The 23,038-nt window shown below is 38.3% G+C and overlaps 2 protein-coding genes across 6 annotated transcripts in view; one reads left to right on the forward strand and one right to left on the reverse strand.

Annotated features, from left to right (window-relative positions):
* The first annotated feature begins 2,793 nt into the window (after positions 1–2,793).
* SVIP (small VCP interacting protein) lies at positions 2,794–9,978 on the forward strand. Its single transcript, XM_047776130.1, has 4 exons — positions 2,794–2,982; positions 5,496–5,546; positions 6,013–6,126; positions 9,854–9,978. Exons 1-4 carry the CDS (start codon positions 2,929–2,931, stop codon positions 9,866–9,868), a joined length of 234 nt encoding a protein of 77 aa, XP_047632086.1. The 5' UTR covers positions 2,794–2,928; the 3' UTR covers positions 9,869–9,978.
* A 2,247-nt stretch (positions 9,979–12,225) lies between these two features.
* Positions 12,226–23,038, reverse strand: part of GAS2 (growth arrest specific 2) — a 167,064-nt gene continuing 156,251 nt past the window's right edge. For all 5 annotated transcript variants that reach the window (XM_047776127.1, XM_047776124.1, XM_047776126.1 and 2 more), the window contains one exon: positions 12,226–13,431. In XM_047776127.1, the coding sequence (XP_047632083.1) occupies positions 13,213–13,431 (219 nt within the window). In that variant the 3' untranslated portion in view covers positions 12,226–13,212. The remainder of the gene's footprint in view (positions 13,432–23,038) is intronic.

The following is a 23,038-nucleotide window of genomic DNA, read 5'->3' on the forward strand; positions in this document are numbered from 1 at the left end:
GGATGGAAGTAGAAGGAAAAAAAATTCCCTAAATGCTTCCAAGTTTGAAGAAAACAAACCCCATAGATCCAGCAAGTTTAATGAAAACACCGAGGAAGACAATGTCGAAACCTTACCAAATTATCTCATATTGAAATTGCTGGTAAACATTGAGAAAAGAAAAAAAGCAGGGAGATGGGGCACATGAAATACTGAGAAATAAGCATGAGAAAATCAGAGTTCCTGTCGTGACTCAGCATTAATGAACCCGGACGCGGACGAGGATGCAGGTTCAATTCCTGGCCTCCCTCAGTGGTTTAAGGATCCAGAATTTCCGTGAGCTGTGGTGTAGGCTGCAGACGCAGCTTGGATCCCGGGATCCCGTGTTGCTGTGGCTGTGGTGTAAGCCAGTGGCTACAGCTCCCATTCATGGTACCTAGATTTACTAGAAATCAAATAAGATCTCATTCCTGTAAGAAATTTTGTTGGCAAGAAAAATAACCTGATATGATGAAACTTTTAAGTAAATTAAGTGTAAGTGAAATAAGATTTTTAGGTGAACTCCTTCGAAATAATTATATCTATCTAAAAATAATTTCTCCAGATTTTTTTGCAACCTGAAACTGATAACTTAAATTCAATGATGGGAATTCATCAAATATCCAGATCATTTTCAAATAAGGTACTGGGGCATTAATTACTGAACATAGGTTTCCTTTTATAGAAATAAAGATATTTAGGACTATTAATAAATTAAATACATTTGGTGCCACACTGAGACATTTTCTTTAAAGAAACACCTGCTTTTTGAAATTACAAATAGCATTTACAAGTTTGCCTATCTACAAAATACTATATAAAAGTTCATAATTGTTTACTCCTTAGTTTTCATTAGAAACTAAGGTTTTCAAGGTTTATTATAATTAAATATGCAATTAAAACTACAAAGTTAATAAAACACTTTTGTATGCAAGGAAAAAGAAGGTGTAAGGAATGGAAATATGTTTTGTTAAGGGAAAAGTAAGTTTGTTCTAAAACTGGCAATTTCTAAAGGAAAAGAAAATAAGCGACAAATTAATATGTATATAGAAAGCTCTACAAGGTTGTGAAGGAAAAAAATGAATCTTTAGAAAGGTGTTCTTTGTGTGGTCAGGAGTAGTAAAGATTAGAATAAATTTAACTGAATAAATGAATTTCAATATTAAAGGTAAACTGGTACAAAGCCTGAATTTGGTTTTCTTAAAAACAAAGGACAAAATTTTCTTAAAATATTTATCTGCTTTTGATAAACAACTGTAAAGTTTTTTTTCCTTTAACCAGCAATGTGTTAAAACTTCTGATATTTGCTTTTGAAGTCTTTTATTGTCACTTTGGTTAAGTGAATAAGTATTGTTCAAAATTTTCTTAAAATATTTGTCTGCTTTTGATAAACAATTGTAAAGTTTTTTTCCTTTTAACTAGCAATCTGTTAAAACTTCTGATATTTGCTTTTGAAGTCTTTCATTGTCCCTTTGGTTAAGTGAGTACGTATTGTTCCACAGCGACATATGAGCCTATTTGACCAAGAGTTTTAAAATATTTTTGATATTTTTGACAAACTTCCCAACTATCAAATTCTAACTGAAGTTCTTTAAACCTCTAGCTAACTTTGGGAAGCTTCAGAGAGGACCCCCTGAAGCATATGAGAGAAGAATATTAAACTAATCAGGCTTGTTTTTTTGTTAAACTACATGGGAAGCTCTATCAAATAAGTGGTGATAAACCTTCTCAGTGTATATTGTACAGGTAAATGTTATTAATATGATATTGTGAAAATTATATGGCACTCCTAAAAAATCTAGTATATCCACCTAGTAAAATGTTATCAGTCATAATTCTACCAGTAACCAAGTTTCTTTGTCAATTGCATTGTATCAGATCCTCAATCACATCTTCTTAAATATTTTGTCACTTATAGACAGCCATTGTTTGATGCTTCATCTTCAAGAGGAGTCATAGGAGTTTCAGACATGTATGGGTTTCCGATAACTTTTAGATCATACCACTGAACAGGTTAAGAAATTAAAGAATTCTAATGGAAAATCTGTTGGCTTCGTAAAACTATTATCAGAAGATTAAGATCAATAACTCAGTGTGCTTGCATCAATTTTCCAATGATATGTCCATTTTGCTGTGGTACTTGTTAACTCATATGTTAATACACTTAGGTAGATGCCCAAGTGATTCTTATGGCCCTTAAAATTTGAGATGCCTTCATTTTAAGTATTTCTGAATATATCAAACATTATTAATAAATGAGTTCAAAGCACCAGAAACTATTGGGAATCTCAACTAATGGTTCACTAATGATGCTCACTTCTAAAATATACTGATGGATTTCATGTTCTGCTGTCTCGACTGGGGTAGTAGCGAGAGGCACTTAACAGAAAAGAGTGCTGACTTCAAAATTTTGGCTTTAATTTCTTGGAGGTCAGAATCTCTTCTCACCAAAGAAGTGGCATAAACTATCCAGAGTTACATCATTCATTTATAAAGGCCCAGCCAACCCGGAGCCACTGGTCAAGCTTTTCCACTCCTCCTCCGCATGCTGCTCTGGGCAAGCGTTTCTAGGAACCAAGGCCTGGTCCAGGTGGAGCCTCTGGAGGTAAGGCGTTTACTCAATGGGAGGGAGGCCAGCTGCAGGGGCGGGGCCGAAGCGCGAAGTGGGCGGAGCCTTATACCTGGGGCCTGAGCCGAGCCGGGGTGGGAGGTGGTGGTGGGGCGGGGCAGAGCTGAGAGGGAGCGCTGGGGCGTTGCTGCAGAGGGGCGGGGAGGAGCTGAGCTGCCCAGTCACCAAGCCGCCCGGCGGGGGCGGAGCGAGCCCCTTAGACCTGGGGCCCGGGTCTGACAAAGCAGTTTGCAAGGCCTGGTCTGGGGCTGACCCAGGAAGGGGCGTCAGCTGTCGTCCCCATGGGGCTGTGTTTTCCCTGTCCAACGGAGGAGGCGCCTCCCTCGCCAGACCCGGTGAGTAAGGCCTCCTCCCAGCGTTCCTGCGTCCCCATGTCAGCCCGCCCGCGCCGCGCGCACCTGTTTCCCAAAGGGGCGCGCCAAAGGCCCTGAGATGCGGGCCCCGGGACCGGCCGTTGGACGCAGTGGCTCGGGCCGGAGGTGCAGCCAACCCTGGTGGCAGGGACGGGAGGTCCTGCCCCCAGGACCTGGGTTGGTGACTCCGCGTGGGTCTCTACCCTTCCGTTAGGGAAAATTTTATCTAAAGGCGGCTCTAGCGTTTTTTCACATCTCGCTGGCTGGCAAAATTGGGAGTTAGTAGGACGCAGGCGTACGCAGTCCGTGCGTGCGGTGGCCATTCTGAGAGATGCGGTAGATGGAGTTCGAGTGTGTAAAGAAATTCCTCTTTCTCCGTGAACTAAAGTGTTTGATATTGTAGGAGATAAGAAGGTGCCTCCTGTGCTTTATGGGATATATTGTTAATCAATGATTTCTCTTTAGTATTTATCTCTTTTAAGTTCTTTTTTTTTTGTCTTTTTGCCTTTTCTAGGGCCCCTTCCGCGGCATATGGAGGTTCCCAGGCTAGGGATTTAATCGGAGCTGCAGCCACCGGCCTATACCAGAGCCACAGCAACGCCGGATCTGAGCCGCGTCTGCGATCTACACCACAGCTCACAGCAACGCCGGATCGCCAACCCACTGAACAAGGCCAGGGATCGAACCCTCAACCGCATGGTTCCTAGTCGGATTCGTTAACCACTGCGCCACGACGGGAACTCCTCTTTTAAGTTCTTTTTAAAAAAGAATTTTATGTAGTACAGAACATAAAATTTGCAAGATTGTCACGTTTAGCAGATAAAAATACAGGGTGCTTAGAGTTTCAGATAAACAAGAAATAAAGTTTTACAATACGTAGATTTGTCCCATGCGACATACTTGCACTAGAAACTATTTATCTGGATGATTTCAGATTTAAATAGGTGGTTTGTGCTATAATACATTAATACTTTTTGCAGCTTTCTATTTTTAATAGCATTTTTACATTAATAATCCTTGCAGGAAATTTGTAACAGAAACCCTAAATTCCTCTCTTCTATCTAGCTAAAAATTCATTGAAGGAAATAAGTTTAGGGAAGTACATTAACTCTTCAGCGATTTGATCATAAGTACTAGAAATGACCTGGAAGTTGATATGAGAAAGTTCACCTTGTCTTTCTTGTTACTCTTGCTTTTAAATGTTCCTAATTTTGTTTATCTGGCTGTTGATAAAATACCAATCTGCCAGCATTTGTTAAGCCTTTCCCCCACCCCCACAGATAAGCACATTGCCTGCTACTTGAATGTCACTTTATCTTTGAGGCTTCTCTTCCCCAGAATCCTAAATGAAATAGATCTTCCACTCTACCACCCACCCATCCTTCTATTTCTTATTCACCATATTCTTCTATTTTCCCAAAGCACTTCTGATAGATTTATGTTTATTTGATTATACTGTGACTGTCCTCTTTGGAATGTAAATTCCACGTGGGTGGAAACATTTGTCTGTGTTTCACTGCTGTTTCCTCAGCAAGTAGAAAAGTCCCTGAGGCATAATAGTGGCACCATAAGTATTTATCCAATGAATGAATGAATGAATGAAAAAATGAATGTATTGTATGGAAAACAGGAGAATTATTAACATAGCTCCCAAGAGAATGCTACTTACTATCATATTTCAAGAATTATAATCTATGACTATGAATAATGTAATACATGATACAGAGAAATAATATTTACTGTTTCCCAACAGAGAACAGTATATCTCATAAATTTCCTCAAGTCCCTCCCATCCTACACAATGAGATTCTCCCACTTGATGTGTGAACTTTTTCTGCAAACACCAGCCTACTTCAAACTCCTTTTTAATTGACAGTACAAACCATAAATTTCTATATTTATTTATTCGTTTGTCGTTTTGTCTTATCTAGGGCCGCACCCGTGCCATATGGAGGTTCCCAGGCTAGGGGTCGAATCGGAGCTGTAGCCACTGGCCTGCACCATGGCTACAGCAATGCCAGATCCGAGCTGTGTCTGTGACCTACACCATATAGCTCATGGCAGCGCTGGCCCCTTAACCCACTGAGCAAGGCCAGGGATTGAACCCGCAATCTCATGGTTCCTAGTCAAATTCGTTAACCACTGAGCCACGACAGGAATTCCCCCCACTTTATTATTGCCCTGACTGGCTTGTAATCCCTTTAAAAAAAAAAAAGCAAATAGCAGTGTCTGTGTATGTGTATGAGATATATAATACATATATATGTCATAGTTTCATCTTGTGCTTAGTTGAAGGTATATTGATTGGGAGAATGAAATTCAGAAAATTGAGTATTTTATAAATGTTATAAATAATGGCATTTTTAGTGAGACATTTTGAGCCAGTACTAAATATTTTTGTAAACTGTTATATAACCTATAAGATAAAAGTATAAAATATAAAGGATAATGTTTGGTTTTGTTGTTAAACATCTTTCTTACACATTTTCTCCCAGGAAGAAAAAAGAGCAAAGCTTGCAGAGGCTGCAGAGAGAAGACAGAAGGAGGTGAGAGTAAAAATAAAATTCTACCTTAGATAGTTAAATTTGCACTTTGTTCTCTGCAAATGCCAATTACTAGTACTATTCTCTAATGAAAATGGTATCTGATAGCCTATAAAGGTAAACATTTCTCAAAATGACTTCTGTGTTTCTAGAAATTACTTCAGAGCATTTATGTCATTTAACATATGAAAATTACCATACACTTTTTCTATTATGTGAGATGCCCCTTTAATAACATTCTTCCTTGGGATGAAATGACTGTGGCTTATAAAATTCCGACAGATGTGAAGTAACTTTAGGGGTGAAATTTGTATGGTTGCAAAATTACCAGTGAAGAAATTATAATATGTTTTATGTAAACCTGTTGTAGAAATAGACTGATTCTTTGTTACCAAAAATAGACCAACCCGCTAGACAATGGAAACTGATTTTTGTTATTTTTCTACACTCCTTAACAATTTTCTTGAAGGCTGCATCTCGGGGCATTTTGGATGTTAGGTCTGTGGAAGAAAAAAGAAAGAAAAAGGAAAAAATAGAAAAACAAATGGCTACATCTGGACCCCCACCAGAAGGTGGACTTAGAGTAAGTATTAAAATTTACTTAAGGTTTAATTTACTTGGAATTTTTTAAAAAAACTTAAGTAGCAGTCCATTCAATAATTTCCTCAGGAAATGGATTATTGGCAAATTGTGAATTAATTTAAAAGCATGAATAATATAGTTTGGAAGAAGTGTCCATTTATTTGGATGTTCCAACATTCACTGGAATATATTTGCTTTCTTTTTTCCAAAATGAAAATATATTTCCTGACTATCTTAACTCTGTATTTTAATACTTGATGCTTATATAATTGATGGCAATCTTAAAGTATAAAAAACAATATAGAAGGGTATAAAAAAGAAAGTAAAAATCACCCAAATTCAGTGTCATTTTGACAGACATTGCTTCTAATATCATTTTATACATCAGTCTTACTAAATGGGATTATACTATAAACTACTTCAGACTCTTGGAATTTTTTCCACTCAATGATTTGAGACTTTTGAGCTTCCCATTGTCACTCATTATCATTGTTATGTAAACATTGATTTGGACAGTAGGATGTACAGGGGTGCATCTGACACATACTCCTCCCAATCTTAGCCATGGTAACTCTGGATACTAAAAGTACAATAATGGACAATTAAGCATGGTCCCTGAGCGTGGGGCTTGCTGCAATCTAGCAGGATGAAAAAGGTTTTAGCTTATGTGTTAAAGCTCAGAAAAGTAATGGTTCATATATTAAGATTTTCTTCTTTGGGCGATTTTTAAAGGAAATAGATTTCTCAAGTATATCTTTGAAAGGACAATGTCCTGAATTTCAAGCATTTGTATTTAGCTTGGCGGTGGTTTATGAGCACGTGTTTAGTTGATTTGCTACCTTCTCAACTCAATTTGGCTATTGCTCACAAAAATATATAAATACCTATGTATATACTCCTGACTTGTAAGGCAGGCAATTTAGGAGCACCCTGAGCAGAAGTGATTCTGACTCAGGAAGATACGTGGAAATAAGATTTATCTGTGCATATTTTATCATTGTATGTTACTTCATCTGATTTCATTTAATAAGTGAAATTTAAAGAAAATAGTTTTTTATTGTTAACTTTAACAACATATAAAATAATTGGTTCCAATATTAAGGTAAATAGTGGTGAGTATTGTATTTATTGATTTATTTCTTTAATATACCCCCATAATAAGAAAGAATTAATGTAAAGTAAAACATTTGGGAGATACAAGGTCAGATATTTAACAAAAGCATAAATGCTTACTTTCAACATTCTGTTTAGATAAAGATCTATGTCACCAATTTATCACTTCATATAGGGTTCTCAAAAGCATATATGAAAATTAAATTATGGAACTGGAAATGGTGCTAAGATCAACTATTTCATAGTAGAAGAAATGGAAGTTCAAAATGACTTAAAGTCACATACAATGTTACCAAAAAAGATACTTTATATATAATCAGAAGGTACTTACTTTACATGTTCTAACAAATTTAACATCAGCTTTTGAACTCTAATAAAAGATAAAGGGATTTCTTAACTAAACCTGAGTGCCCTGAAGTCTGTAGATTAAAAATAAATTAAGCCTTGTATTGCTTCTGGTCCCTTCAGAAGTGCTCAAAAAAATATCTCAGTGTTAAATTTAGTCCCTTTTTTCTTTGACCACCTGCTTTGCTCATTGAGAACATACAGTGTAATTCAAAATAAGTTTTTGGAGGCTCAGGGATAACAGAAGGGAAAATACAAGCAAGAAAATAACTTTAATCCTCAAACCCTTTGGCCTAGGATCCTTTAGGGACTGCTCTCAGGCCTGTTCTACAGGTTGGCCTCAACTGTGTCACAGCTAGATTCTTCCTAACGGGGCTCCATAGTATGAGGAAAAAACCGTCTTTCCTTGTCATCATGCTTTCCACATAGTCATCTCCTGACTAGCTGCCTCTTCCCAGGGTAATTGGCCTTAAAAGTGCTCACTGTGTCCTGGAAAGGCAGCCTTATTTGACAGCATCAGGACACAAACTAGCATGGGTTCAGGACTTACCAGTAGAGGAGCAATGGCAGACATTCCATGCAGTGCCTCCCAACCCTGGCTGCTGCTGGAGACTCCCAAGGAGCTTTCACAAAAGCCTGAGCCTTGGGTCCAGCCCTAGGCCAATTAGAATGGCTGAAAGTGGGCTTAGCCCAATATCCAACCAGATTGAGAATCACTGCTCTAGTGCTTGTAATGCTAATCCTGAGAGATAGTCCTATGGTTAAAAAAAAAAAAGTTTAAAATACTGAATACCGGAGTTCCCGTCGTGGTGCAGTGGTTAACGAATCCAACAAGGAACCATGAGGTTGCGGGTTCAGTCCCTGCCCTTGCTCAGCGGGTTAACAATCCTGCGTTGCTGTGAGCTGTGGTGTAGGTTGCAACGCGGCTCGGACCCCGCGTTGCTGTGGCTCTGGTGTAGGCCGGCGGCTACAGCTCCCAGTTGGATCTTGGAACAGGCCAAGAAATAGCAAAATGACAAAAAAAAATAAAAATAAAATAAAATACTGAATACTGAATTACATACTGAATTCCTTTCTTGGAGATTAAAAAGGGCACAGTATTTAAGTCTCTATGAAGAGCCACAAAAAGGAAAGTGAGTTTACTTGGACTAATCCTTAATTTTAAAATTTTCAATTTATTATTTTTCTTAATGTTACACTCAATAATATACCTTGAATATACTTGGAAAATACTACTCAAGAAACTGGTAAATACCTCTAATACCATCCCAGTGGCTTTTTCAGAACTTACTACTTCAGATTTAAGACTTGATTAAGGCGTTCCGGTCGTGGCGCAGTGGTTAACGAATTCGACTAGGAACCATGAGGTTGCAGGTTCGGTCCCTGCACTTGCTCAGTGGGTTGATGATCTGGCGTTGCCCTGAGTTGTGGTGTAGGTTGCAGACACAGCTCGGATCCCGCGTTGCTGTGGCTCTGGCGTAGGCCAGTGGCTGCAGCTCTGATTCAACCCCTAGCCTGGGAACCTCCATATGCCGCGGGAGCGGCCCAAGAAATAGCAAAAAAAAAAAAAAAAAAAAAAAGACTTGATTAAATGCCTAATGGAATAGTTTATCCAGTCAAGCAAGGAGAAGACATTACTAATTCATTATTTAATAATTTCTACCATTTCTTCACTTCCTGCCTCAAACAATGATTCATTTATTTTTATTTTATAGTTTTATTGTTTTTTGGTTTTGTGATGTTTTATTTTTCCTTCAGTGATTACTGGATATTTGGGATCTACTAATCTGTCCATATATTTTGTTTTCTTTCTTTCTTTCTTTCTTTTTTTGGGCCATAGTTGTGGTGTATTGAAGTTCCCGAGCTAGGGGTTGAATTGGAGCTGCAGGCAGCTGCAAGCCTATGCCACAGCCACAGCAATGCTGGATCTGAGTCTCGCCTGACACCTACACTGCAGCTTGTGGCAGTGCCAGATCCTTAACCCACTGAACAAGGCCAGGGATTGAGCCCACATCCTCATGGATATTAGTTGAGTTCTTAACCCCTTGAGTCACAATGGGAACTCCTTGTTTTATTTCTTTATATTTTTATACCACTGTACATCTTATTTTAGACTTTTAGCTATAATGTAACATTTTACTAATTGTTGCTTTCAAAGATCATTTTGCATTTGTATAGTCCATGGTCCTCTCTTGCCTGTTTGTTCACTAGAATATTGTTACATAACTTTAAATAAGATTTACTTTTCTCTATATTTTTATCTTTTCTAGTGGACAGTTTCATAAAGTATAACATAAGTGGAAGAGTCTACTGCCAATAATTAATACCTGCAATCAAGTGGAAATCCTCAATTTAATCTCTTCTCTTTGAATAAATGAAGATTCAGACTTTGTAATTTTAGTGCCCTTAAGTGCAGTGCTTTTCAGAATTGAATATTGAAAATACTTTTGATTTTTAGACTTAGAAAATGGCCAGACCTTTCACTAAGTACTTATTTTCTCTACATTTGTTCTTCTGCAGTGAATGATTTGCTGTTTTTTAGTTGTTAAAACATGAACCTAAATAGTGAATATATATTTATATATTTGCATGTAAAAATTCTGTATACATCTCACATATGACAGTTTGCAATTGTATTTTCCCTCGTTTATAAAATGAGCTAGCTATTTATTGTTTGCCAGTTAACCTTCTATCTCTTTATTGCATTATACATGAAGACTTTTGCTTAAACATATGGACTTAGTGCCTTTAAACTGATCATCAGGGAAAATCGTGAAAAATCATTTGAAGGGCTTATGTGAAGGAACACTATAAATTTTTGTAACTTACTAAAAAATTAGTATTTATAGAAAACATGAAATTTCTCCTAATTTATTTTCTACTTTTGAGCTTATAAAATTAGCATACTATTTATTTTACAGTATAATAAAGTGGGGTTTTTTTGCTTGCTGTATTTAAAATTATATATTAGTGGTGCCATCATAGGGCAGTGATGTACTATTATACCATGTCAGATTCAACTCTAAAGATTCTTGTAGTAGTTGAATGAGTTCAACTAAGAATCTGGATGGGTAATAATGTTTGTCCAAATTTTACAGGTGTTTCTATTATATTTATTAAAGAATGATCATAAGATTTATACAGATGTGAAATTGCCAAGGCAAGTATGAATATATGAAAGAAGTATGTAAGTACTATACTTTAAAATGTCTATTTTAAATATAAAAATATTGTGAGGTAATTCTATATAATGCATTGTCATAAACTTTTAAGCTTTTGTTCATTCGTAATGTGCATTATAGCATTTTTGGTTCTTACAGTTTTTTAGTATATAATAAGGTAAAATAGAAGAATGGTTGTATCTTTTAATTTGGTTGCATTTTCAGATGATAAGACCACAGCCTGAGCCCTAAATTAGAATTTGCAGATACTAAATGCAATAGAAACTAAATTCAGTAGAACAGCTTATTTGATTTACAAAAAGGAAACTGAGCCACTATCTCATACTTCCCACAAGACTTGTGTTATATTGCAGTATATGGTACATATTAATTTTAAAGCATTTGAACTATATGTAGATCTTGACTCCTTTAGGTAGACCCATCCTAATCCCTGGAATCTGGGAATATGTTAACATTACACCATAAAAGCTATCTTACAGATGTGATGTAGTGAATGACATTAAAATGGGGAGATTATAATGGATTATCCAGGTGGAACCAATTGAAACACAGGGTTCTTTAAAAGCAGAGAACTTTTCCAACCTGTGATCAAAGAGATATAAAGAAAGCAGCATCACTGAAACACTCTATTGCTGGCTTTGAAGACAGAGGAAGGGGGGCAGATACCAAGGAGATCAGACAACCTCCAGAAAGTGGGAGAAGCAAAGAAAGGGATCCTCTCCTAAACTCCTCAGAAAGGAACACAGCCCTGCTGATGTCTTGATTTTACCCCAGTGAGACAATGTCAAACTTGTGAGCTACAAAACTATAACATAACAAATTCCTGTTGCTTAAGCTACATCAGGAATGAAAAACTAATAAACAAGGAACTAAGTTAATGAAATTAATTATTAAAGACATAAGTGTTTTTGAGAACAAATTTAAGCACAGGAGAAAGTTTTGATGGAAATACTGCGGTAATTACCATACAGGGAAATTCAGTGTTAATGTTAGTTGAGTTAGTTTAATATTTTAAAAGATATTACAATACTCCCTATTCAATGATGATTTTATTTTCTATGAAACTTTTTTTTTTCCATAATGATATTCACCATTTCCAGCACCACCGGTCTTGTTGTTTTAAAAAGGTTGTGTCTGATTTGAGTAAATGATCCATGTGACAAACTGAGATACTTCTTCCCTGACTTTCTGAAGCAAGAAAGGTGGATTTTATTGTTGAAAAATGAGGGAATGACAAATTAACTCTGCCTATAATTTTTATATCTGGGGAGCACTTAAAGGACTATTTCTGATCAAGTCCTTAGAACTCTCTGATAAGGAGAACAAGTATCACTACATCTCAGCGGCCCAAAGTGAAGAAAAAGGTAACCATGATTTGACTCTTCTTATAACTCTCAGGAGAAGTTGCCATTTGAAGATTATCTTTATTTCAGAATAAAACATTGATAGAGAGACAGGTAAACACTTTTTAATATTTATCTTTTTAATTCTTGATTCAGTGAGGACACCATTTTGCCGTTTATGGGTATAAAACAGCCCTGTCCTAGGTATACAAGGGTATACTTAGTCTGTAACATCATTAGCTACAGTGAAAGTACTTTACTAGACAGCACAGCAAAGTAGGGTTAACTAAAGATATATTTTAATAAGAAAATGCTTTGAAATAACATGAAGTCAATGAACATTTGACTGTAGAGTTTATTCTGTCAAAATATAAACGTATGTCAGCTTATGCGTGTGAATTACACTGTCAGTCTCACAGCCACGTGCCTCGGAATGTGTGAAACAAGTCATAAGCCATTCTGTAAGGGGTGCAGTGAAAACGTCCCAGAGTACAGAGTACCCCAGATATTTGGTCATAGATAAAGGCTAAATTTTAAGGCAATCGTCCAAGTGAATGTAAACTTTTCTGAAGTGGCCTTTCCAGTAAAGCACTGCTGTGGAGAGCACTCTGTACTTATCTGTAGTGCCATTGGACATTTTCAGGAGCACATCATGCTAATTATCACTTTTTTAAAATGCGCTTAAAAATCTTGCAATTATTAAAAATGTCTGGGGTGCTTTTATTCCTTAGACATTAGGCAGGCACTTTCTGTTGACTTAACTGTACATCCCAACTATTTTCTCCTAATAATTTTTACCTCTAGCTAGAATTATGCTGCTAATATTGTATCCTAAATACCATGTTCATATATTGAGAAATAATAATTTGCCTACAATTTGTCTGATTTAAATCTGAGTTTAGAATTTCTCTGACTAGGTCATTTTCTACCGAAGCATTCCAAATAAATAATGCTACTCGTTGAACATGCTTTAACATGATGACATCTTTCTGTCTGTTACGTCTTTTTCCAAAGTAATTTTCGGAGCGTGTGAACTAAACTGACTACAACTGGAGATGTGGATACAGGCCATTATGAGAGTCCCCTTGTGGTGACCAACTAGTTTCATTTAATTTCCTTCTTAGCCTTATAATTGGCAGAGACCACCAGGTAATTATCTGGATTCATGTCCCTAAGGGTTGGAGATTTACTCTGGATGGGGGATGTCTTGCCATCCACACGGGAGATCTGCAGCATCCGGCAGGGGTCGTGTTTCAACAAATACCCTGCAAATGTTTCCCAACCTCCTCCCACACGGACCATGACATGCTTGTTGTGCAGCATCTGGAATGAAAAGAGAGCAAAAGGGTTAAATTCTGAGAATTCTTACTGTATCTCACATCAACTTCTGGTTCCAGGGTCGGTGCTGTTTCCTGTTTTGTTTTTCAAGCTCCCATTGTTCTTCCACTTCTTGCAGGGTGTCTGAGTTAGCATATAATTTGTGAGAGCTGCTTTGTTTTTCCATGCAAATGCATCATTACACACATCCCTGGGATCCAGCTCTGCCCTGCTGTGGGAGTCAGGGTGCAGCTACAACCCCTTGCTTGGCTCAGTGAGTCTAGGGGCTCCTTGCTGACACCTGACTTTGTGTCACAGCCTCACCCCCTGCTCCATTTCCTGACTGCTGCCTCATATCAGAGCTCCGTTCTTCCCACTGGGTTATTCCCCTCTGAACCAGGACTTAAATGACCATGGAAATGCCTGCTATGAAATATAATTCTTTTGTTGAAGTATAGTTGATTTACCATATTGTTAGTTTCAGGTATACAGCAAAATGATTTGGTTTTTCATATATATATGTTTTTTTTTCAAATTCTATTCCATTATAGTTTATCACAAGATATTAAACATAATTCCCTATGCAACATAAATCCTTGTTGTTTATTTTTGGAAAAATAATGTTAATAATCAACTACTCACTGCAGAACAGAATTGAAAATGTACTCAGAAAAATCGAAATCTTCCCCAGTTACTGCCCAAAGCTTTCAAGGAACGATATTATGGGATGGCCAAACATTTATGTTTTTCTTTACTTTCCTTCTTCCCAATTGCTATAGAATACTTCTTTAAAAACAAACAAACAAACAAAAAACTTATCCTCAGGTCCAGGAACCATCTAAAGCTCCAGGTTAACAAGGCTACAGAATGAAAATGAGAAGGCTGCGGTTTTTTCTATCTAGTAAAGACATGTCCAGGTGGTAGAGGATTGGTACAGAGAGCCAAAGATTTGATCTTGGCTTCCTTCAAAAATCAGAAAATGTAAGAATAAGAGGGAATGTTGCACCTTTACCAAAGGTCCTGCTGACCTCTGCCTGCTCTAAATATTATGAACACACAATGGTAACAGAGTCCTGAGGTGGGGGGTTGTGGGGGTGGACAGGGAATGAAGGGGATATAGGTTTGGGAGGGGATTTGGGAAGCAGTTTTCATGGTCAGCCCCATAAAATTTCTCTGAATTTCTTTCACTCTGTGGCAGCTTTAGATCTGAGTGGGGGATAACCTTGCCCTTACTGCTCTCATCTTGATGTTGAGATTCTGATGAAAGTTTTGGACCCTCTCTGTATGCCTTATCCACAAAACATTGCATGTAGGTTTAGGGCTTTTGCAGACTCCCAGAAATCCATCCATGGGCTCAAATTAAGAGATCTTGAATCATGTGGTTGACATAAGGCAGTAATAAAAATCTGCTGAATAACAATAATGACAGCTATTACACTCATCTATTAGACTCATGAGAATTAAATGTAACTACATTGTTTATTCTCACTAGAATATTAGAATAGAAAGGATCTGAGGAAATATCTTCTAACAAGAAGTCTTCAAACTTATTTTAGCATCAGTTTTTACTCATTCAATAGAATCTCAGTGGGAACCCCTGAATTGTAAAGCAGATAAGAGGAGCCAGGTTTTAGTTTATAACCATTCTGCCTCCCCTGTTGTTCAGGATGAAGACACTGAGGTCCAGATCTTTTATGTGATTTTCAGACTCCCAGTGTAGAATTTTTCCCATAACAGTTCCTTCTTATAAAGCCCATCAAGGCTTTTATAATTTTACTTGCCTGTTATCATTCCCACAGTTTCCCTACTTCCTGTTTTTGAAACTTGAGTTATTGGGACAAAAACTGCCAAGGCCAGTGTCAGAATAGCACTTTGACCCTTTCTCCCATTATTCCAAGAGAGCTGCTTTGCCTATTGTTGAAGTTCTGGCACATCCTAGCCCTGCATATTACATTTAAGAGTTGTCTCTGGACATCCTTGGTATGAATGCCTCTGGCAGAATGCCCAAGTCCACTTGACTGTGAGTAGGCTGTTTCAAACAGAAAGAACCACCAGTCAGAAAAATTTAGTGAACTCTGGGTAACAGTGACAGAAATGTTTTTCATCCTGAAGTATATGATCATTTAGGTGCAAACTGCTTACAGATTCTTTAATGAATCCATGGGACCATTGGAACCATGTAAAGTGGTTCCAATCTTAGAGTCATTCTGAATGTGAATAACATAGGAATTAAATTTCTGCCCACCTCATATTCCATATCCTTCCTATAGCTAATCAGCAACTTACAATGTGCTGAGAAAGCCAATGGTGAAACCAACCAGGCAACAGTTTCAAGCATGGGATTGATATCAAGACTACAGGAATTTACAGATTGATTGTAGAGGTGTAAATCCCATACTTTTCTTAGAACATGCTTGGTTTCCAGGAAAAAAAAAAAAATGAAGCCCACATCATCTCCATAAACAAAATCCCTGCTATTTAACCTAAAAGCAAATCAACCTGCTATAAACCAAATTACTCCCAACTCTTCCTTCCGCTTACAGCACTTTCCATACAAAACTACAACCTGGGACAAAGTGTATACTCTTTTCTAAATCAGGGCTGAGCTACTGAGCTCTGCTGGAAAAACTCCTTCCATCTCAGAGATTAGCAATATCAAACCAACTGCAATTAATTGGTCCTTTTATTTTTTTGTTTTGGTCAATTCTATGTCTCATTTCTTTCTGTTATTCTCAAACACACTACCCATTTCATCCTCATCAATCTACCATGACTTCATCTTTGTCAGGCATGACTTCCTCTCTTTTGGTACCACCACTGGCTAATTCACTCCATTCAACATTTATCCTTTTCCCCACCTTTCTTGTCTCACAGAAAGAAGTGCTTCTGTCCAAGGTCAAGTCCTCCTCTTGGTCGTAATTCCCATTACCACTCATATAGAACCCAGCTACCTCAAAACATCTCATCTCTCTTCTTTGTCTAATTTAGTGTGTAATAGTCCTTACCCTTCAGGAGATAAACATATTCAAGTTCCTCCTACTCCTGTACAAAGAAAATTTTCCTTCCTTTCCAGTCTACTTTGCTCTCATAACTTCTTATCCCTGAGCTTTCCAACAGTTGAGCTTACACTCAGTCTTTACTTCTAACTTCCTATTTATTGTCCAAACAACAGCAGGCATTGCTTCTGCTTACCTGACTACATAGGAAAGGAAACCAGGAGTTCCCGTCTTGGTGCAGCAGAAACGACTCTGACTAGGAACCATGAGGTTGTGGGTTTGATCCCTGGCTCCGCTCAGTGGGTTAAGGATCCGGCATTGCTATGAGCTGTGGTGTAGGTTGCAGACGTGGCTCGGATCTGGCATTGCTGTGGCTGTGGTACTCTGATTCGACCGCTAGCCTGGAAACATCCATATGCCGTGGGTGTGGCCTTAAAAAAAAAAAAGACCAAAGAAAAATGAAACCAGATAGCCTCTAGAATTATCAAATCCAGTGGATGATCCTTAATCCTTGTCTTTTTTGATCATTCAAATAAGGTATCTGATAAGTATGGACATTCCTTCCTTGATACTCCCTACTGCTTAACTCTCTCTGACAAGACCCCTTTTCCTGGATCCCCTGCTCCCAACCACCAACCTGATGGTTCTTTCTCTATTCCTTCATAGGTTCTATTTCTTCTACCTATTCTTTTTGTGTGTGTGTGTGTATGTGTTCTTAGGGCTGCACCCATAGCATATGGAAGTTCCCAGGCTAGGGGTCAAATCGGAGCTGTAGCCACCAGCTTATGCCACAGCCACAGAAATGCAGGATGTAAGCCATGTCTGCCACCTACACCACAGCTCATGGCAGTGCCAGATCTTTAACACACTGAGCAAGGCCAGGGATCGATAATGCGTCCTTATGGATGTTAGTTGGCTTTGTTTTCACTGAGCCACAATGGGAACTCCCTCTTCTACCTATTTTTAAGTTTTGCTCCTCCAAAGGATTCTAAAGTTTTCTGTCCTTTACCTACTGCTTTCCTCAGTTTAACCACTCTCTATCTGCTGCCTCATGATTTTCACTACCATCTACTTATGTCTCTCAAACTATAATTCTAGCCCTTGCCTCATTCCGAAGCTTCCAATTGCAAAGTTAACTCCTCTACCTTCCACTAAAAGGCCCTCCAGGTTTTTCCTTATAGAGTTGGTGACATGAGCATCCTCAGTACCTCGTCAGATACCAAAACATTCATTTCCCCCTAAATGTTTCTCAGGATTTTTGCTACCATTGCTATTATTTAGTTTAGTGTCTTTTTTTTTTTTCCTTGGTCCACTGTAGAGGTGTCACTGCATCCAGCCTTGCTGTATCCAATCCATTTAGTAAGCTTCCACCAAAGAGAATTCCATAATGCAAGTTTGATTGTCTCCTGCCTAAATACTTTCTTTACTTCTCTCTCACCTGTAGGCTGAGTTGCTTCATTTGCATACATTACTCTCCATGTCCACTCCTGCCAGCTGCATCCCTTCCCTGAGCTCTGGGACCCATGAATTCTTTTAGTTCTATATTCCCAAATAGCATACTCTTTCTCTCATGCCTTTCCAAATTTGCTCCTAACATTCCTCCAATTCAAACCTGACCACCACCTGAAAAATCTTCCATGGCCATCTCCTTCACTGACAAGGGGAACCTCCCTCGACATGTCCTGTTCAGTTTACACATGACTTCATGGCTTTACTCATTGTCCTGAAGTATAATTGCTAATATACCTGGATGCCCCTTTTAATAATGTGTGAGGTCTCTGAAAAGAGAGATGTGTTTACATCTTTGGACTCTCACATTCATGAGCTCAGAAGGCTGTCAGTACAATAGTAATTCACTCCTTTTCATGTATCCTAATATAGGCTCTCCTTAGTAGGCCTAACCTAAGATATTATTATCAATATTACTCCCATTTTATAGCTAATAAAACTGATGCTCTTAGAAGAACTGAGGCTCTTGGGACTTCCCTTATGGTGCATTTGGTTAAGGATCCAATGTTGTCACTTCAGTGGCTTGGGTTTGATCCCTGGCATAGGAACTTCCACATGCCATGGGCGTCCCCCCACAACACCCCAAAAAAGAAGAAGAATGGAGGCTCTTAAACAACTTGTACAAGAGCATACAACAAATCAGTGGCATAATTGGGACAAGAATCCTTCCTCTTTTTTTTTTTTTTTTTTTTTGCCTTTCTCTAAGGCCACACCTGTGGCCTATGGAGGTTCCCAGGCTTGTGGTCTAAGGAGAGCTGTAGCCACCGGCCTACGCCGGAGCCCCAGCAACGCCAGATCCGAGCTGACTCTTCGACCTACAACACGGCTCATGGCAATGCCGGATCCTTAACCCACTGAGCGAGGCAAGGGATTGAACCTGCAACCTCATGCTTCCTAGGTGGATTCCTTAACCACTGAGCCATGACGGGAATGCCCAAGAATCCTTTCTTTCTGTTATACTATCTTGACTTATTCTATAAAGCTCCTAGAGTTTGATTTTCATATCTGCTTAGTTACTTGTGATAATTTAGCACAGGCTAGGGCTTACCAATGCCAGAAATAGTTATAAGTTGCTTAAGCAGATTAAATGCTCACATAAAATGACTTACGGATTTTGGTCCTAATAAACTCTAAATAAATATTGCACTTAATTTCAGAAGATTATACTCCAGTGGCCCTAAGTATTTCAAAAATATGTGTCAAATGCATGTAACAGGATAAAATATATTTATAGATAGCTATTTGCTGGCATAGAAGAACTGGGCTTTGATTCTCTGCTCAGTGTACATTTTATAGCTCCTTTATTTTGGGTGCTTCATAATGTTGAAAATTTTTGTGCTCTCCATTCCAAAAGATAACTAGTGTCAATGCACATGTGAATTGAGTACTCAGTATAGTTTTGTATGTTGTTTGTTGCATTTCTCTCCTGTAAAGAAAAATAAGTTGGAGCTGCAACAAATATTTCCCAACACTACATGTTGCAAAGCAGTAGTTTTTTTCACGTTCACTATTTTCTTGCTATTTTCTACAACTAGTCTTATTCCTCACTGTGCCCCTGATTTTAACCAAGGGAAGAAGATTCATTACTGACTTAGCAACAGCTCTCAGTGCTGAAGGGGAAAAGAACACAACAAAAATCTTGTCTCAGTATTTCTCTCAGAGGCCTCAATGAAGTTTTGTAAGCAGATCTGGGTTATTAAAAACATTTTCTCTTTTGATGTCTATGAGTGACATATATACCTTGCCCAGGGAAAAGAATCAGTAGGACTCAAAGTTAGGTTTTTGTTTTTTTAATAATTTCTTCTAATACTGGGCGTAGAACTCTAATTCTTTTTGAGGGCATTTTGGTCCACGCTTTAGTCCTACTATGAAGTTTAATTATATGTTGTTTTCCTAGGAAACATTTGTTAGCAAAAGGGAACCTTTTTTCTTATATGGCACTGAGTCATGTTAGAGCACCTACTATGTGCCAGGTGATCTACAAATATGCCTTGTTACAATAGGCTAAAAAGAAACACTGAGATCACTGGCAATGCCCTCATTTCATAGATGTACAAAAGGGCAGAGAAAGGATTAAGCAAGGGATTCCCCAGACCCAGGCTAGAAGTGACATCTCCTTTACTCCCAGTCTAGTACATGGCCTTACAAATGAAAAGCTATACTCTTCTAAAAATTAGTATTCTAAAAATGAACCTGATCTTTAAAAAATGGGTGAATCTGGGAGTTTGCGTCGTGGCTCAGCAGTAACGAACCTGACTAGTATCCATGAGAGCACGGGTTTGATCCCTGGCCTCCTTCAGCAGGTTAAGGATCTGGCATTGCTCCGAGCTGTGCTATAGATCACAGATGTGGCTCGGATCCTTTGTTGCTGTGGCTGTGGTGTAGGCTGGCAGCTGTAGTTCTGATTTGACCCCTGGTCTGGGAACTTTCATATGCCAAGGGTGTGGCCTAAACAGCAAAATAAATAAATAAATAACAAGTGGGTGAATCACTTAATATAGTGACCCAGCAGTGGTTTATAACATGTAAGATAAGTCTTTTGACTTACTGGATTGAATGCACATCTTGTTAGGCAACAATATGTTTATCCAAAGCCTGCTTTCTAGTACCACCTTTCAATCTTATTTTCCTAACACAGTAAGGTAATAAACTACCCCACAACCAACAAGTTCTGTAGCTCATCTGGATGTTTAATTCAAAGGAAAAAAAATGGCTTGAAAGGAAATAATTCTCTTATACCAACTTAGAACATAATAGAAAATTCGAAAGTTGTAGAAATGATTAGTCAGCGGCCCTCTACAAATTGTGAGGTCACTCCAGTATCAGGGAATCTAGTGAGGTGGCTCTTATGATATGGGATAAGAGGATTTCAGAAAGAAGATTATTTTTTTCTGTCTAATTATTGGAGAGACAGACAGGAATCACATTATATGTAGGGATTAAGGACATAAAGCAAGAACAAGTGTATATTATTCTTGGGGACATGAATTAGTCATCAGAAACCGTTACATCGACTCACTTTTTGTTGACAAGGCACTGCCAATATTTATGTACAGATCACAGAAAATCATATGTTTTGCTAAGATACAAGAAAAAAATGGTCCCATAAGAGAAACAGAAAATATAATGGATTTACTGGTAATGTATTCATTTTTAAGGGGGTCAGGCTGGCGGTGTACTTCATTATGTATTATATCATTATATCAACAAAAAACCAAGCCAAACACCACCACCACCAACAAAATAACCAACACAAGATGTCTTTGAGATAAGCAGAATTTAAAGTGAAATGCTTCATGTCCATATTTGATAGCTATATTTCATTAACTCCCCAGCACAGATCTGCTTGAATGTTCACATCTGTCCTAAATCATAATTCCTCTGACATGCTTCAGGTGTTGCCACCTTCTCGGGCACACACTGATAAATCTCTTTCATTCTGATTTGAGTCTTGTGCCGGTGACCTTGAAAGCCCAGGGAAGCAGGAATGTCTGTCAAGTGCTCTGAGTACCAATGGCATTAGACCCTGAGGATGGGAAAGCGACCAGCAGGTGCTCTCATCATCTTTCACATTCCCTAATCTACTCTCTACCCCAGTGCTGAAGGGACCTTTGTAAAAGGAAAATGTGACCACACTGTTGCCTTGTTATAAAACCTGGGAGCAGCCTTCCATTGTCTGGAGTGTTTCTCAGCCATTTTTAGTCCCAGCCCACCTGAGGAGAAGGACTCATTCTCATCAGCACAAAAGTGGGGAAAATATTTTGGGAGAGCAAGGCTGTGAGTGTATGTGTGTGTGTGTAGGGATGGGGCAGAGTCTACATGTCTATGGTAGACAGAGGGACACATAATTTGAAGAAATAATTCTCCAGTGAGTCTGATATCCCCTCCCCAACCCCTGTCCTTCTCCTGCCCCCATGAGAAAAACTAGCCTTCAATGGCAACCACTTTATAGTCTATGATTCCTTTCCCCCATTCTTTCTCACTATGCCTTCATAACCACATACTGTTGTGCAGGTTGTGTGCTACACAACTATGCAGCTATGCTGCGACCCTACCTGTTTGTGCCCATGCCCCCCACCTCCAAATTATTTATCCAACAAATATTCTGAATGCCTTAGAATCCCCTGAAAGTTTCGCGTCTTTCTATATGCAGGGAATTGTTCCACATTCACCAGGTGAATTAAAGTGAGTATCTTCCATTGGCCATTGAACAAATATTTGTTGAGTGCTACAGAAGGTTATTCTTTGCTAATTTTATACCCTGAGGGCATAGAACAGTGGAAAGTACACAGTGGACACTCAATAAATGCTTGTTGAATGAATGAACAACATTAACACCTACTAATGCTCCACACAGGCATCACTGTCTTTCTAGAATATTTTTGCACTCTCTAACCTTTAGATTACCTTTTTTGGACCTTGAGATTTTCCTGCATAGCACTCAACCGCTGTACCTACAATACTTTGCTGCTTTATTTCTTCTGTTTGTTTTATATGGCTGCACCGATGGCATATGGAAATTCCAGGGCCAGGAGGTGAATCTGAGCCACAGCTGTGACCCATGCCACAGCTGCAGCAATGCCAGATCCTTTAACCCATTGCACCACAGCGGGAACTCTGCTGCCTTATTTCTTATCCATCTTTCTAACTTCTCTAAAGGGTCACATTTTATTTAGCTTTGTATACCTGGCAACTATTACCATATGGATATGTAAAAGACATTACTTATTTATGGAGAGATAAGAAAAAGGAAAAGGTCAAATTCTTTGTCTTTAAGGTGAGTGTCTGAAAACAACTGGGATGTGAATAATAATACACATCAACCATTGCTTAGAGAATTCCTTTGAGAGAGACATATTTTGGGTCAAAGAAGCTAAAACAGGAACCATATTTTAAAAAGGGAGATTGCATTAGAATCAATAGTGCCGTGGACAGGAGAAAGAGAAAGGAGAAGGAGGAAAGAAAGTAAGTATATTATTAAATCCAGAAGTAAGTATATTATTCATTACCTCCCCCTGCAAATTCTCATAATACCGGGAATGCATTTTTTACAGTACCTAATTATTTAATAAAATTTCTACAGTACCTAATTAATAAAATTTTCACCC

This window comes from Phacochoerus africanus, chromosome 4 (assembly GCF_016906955.1).
Source record: "Phacochoerus africanus isolate WHEZ1 chromosome 4, ROS_Pafr_v1, whole genome shotgun sequence".
Taxonomy (NCBI): Eukaryota; Metazoa; Chordata; class Mammalia; order Artiodactyla; family Suidae; genus Phacochoerus; species Phacochoerus africanus.

Excerpts from the sequence above, each read along its gene's own strand:
- SVIP (XM_047776130.1), top strand. The coding sequence starts at position 2,929 with ATGGGGCTGTGTTTTCCCTGTCCAACGGAGGAGGCGCCTCCCTCGCCA. Across the intron at positions 2,983-5,495 it reads CGCCTCCCTCGCCAGACCCG|GAAGAAAAAAGAGCAAAGCT; the intron begins GTGAGTAAGGCC and ends ATTTTCTCCCAG. Across the intron at positions 5,547-6,012 it reads CAGAGAGAAGACAGAAGGAG|GCTGCATCTCGGGGCATTTT; the intron begins GTGAGAGTAAAA and ends ATTTTCTTGAAG.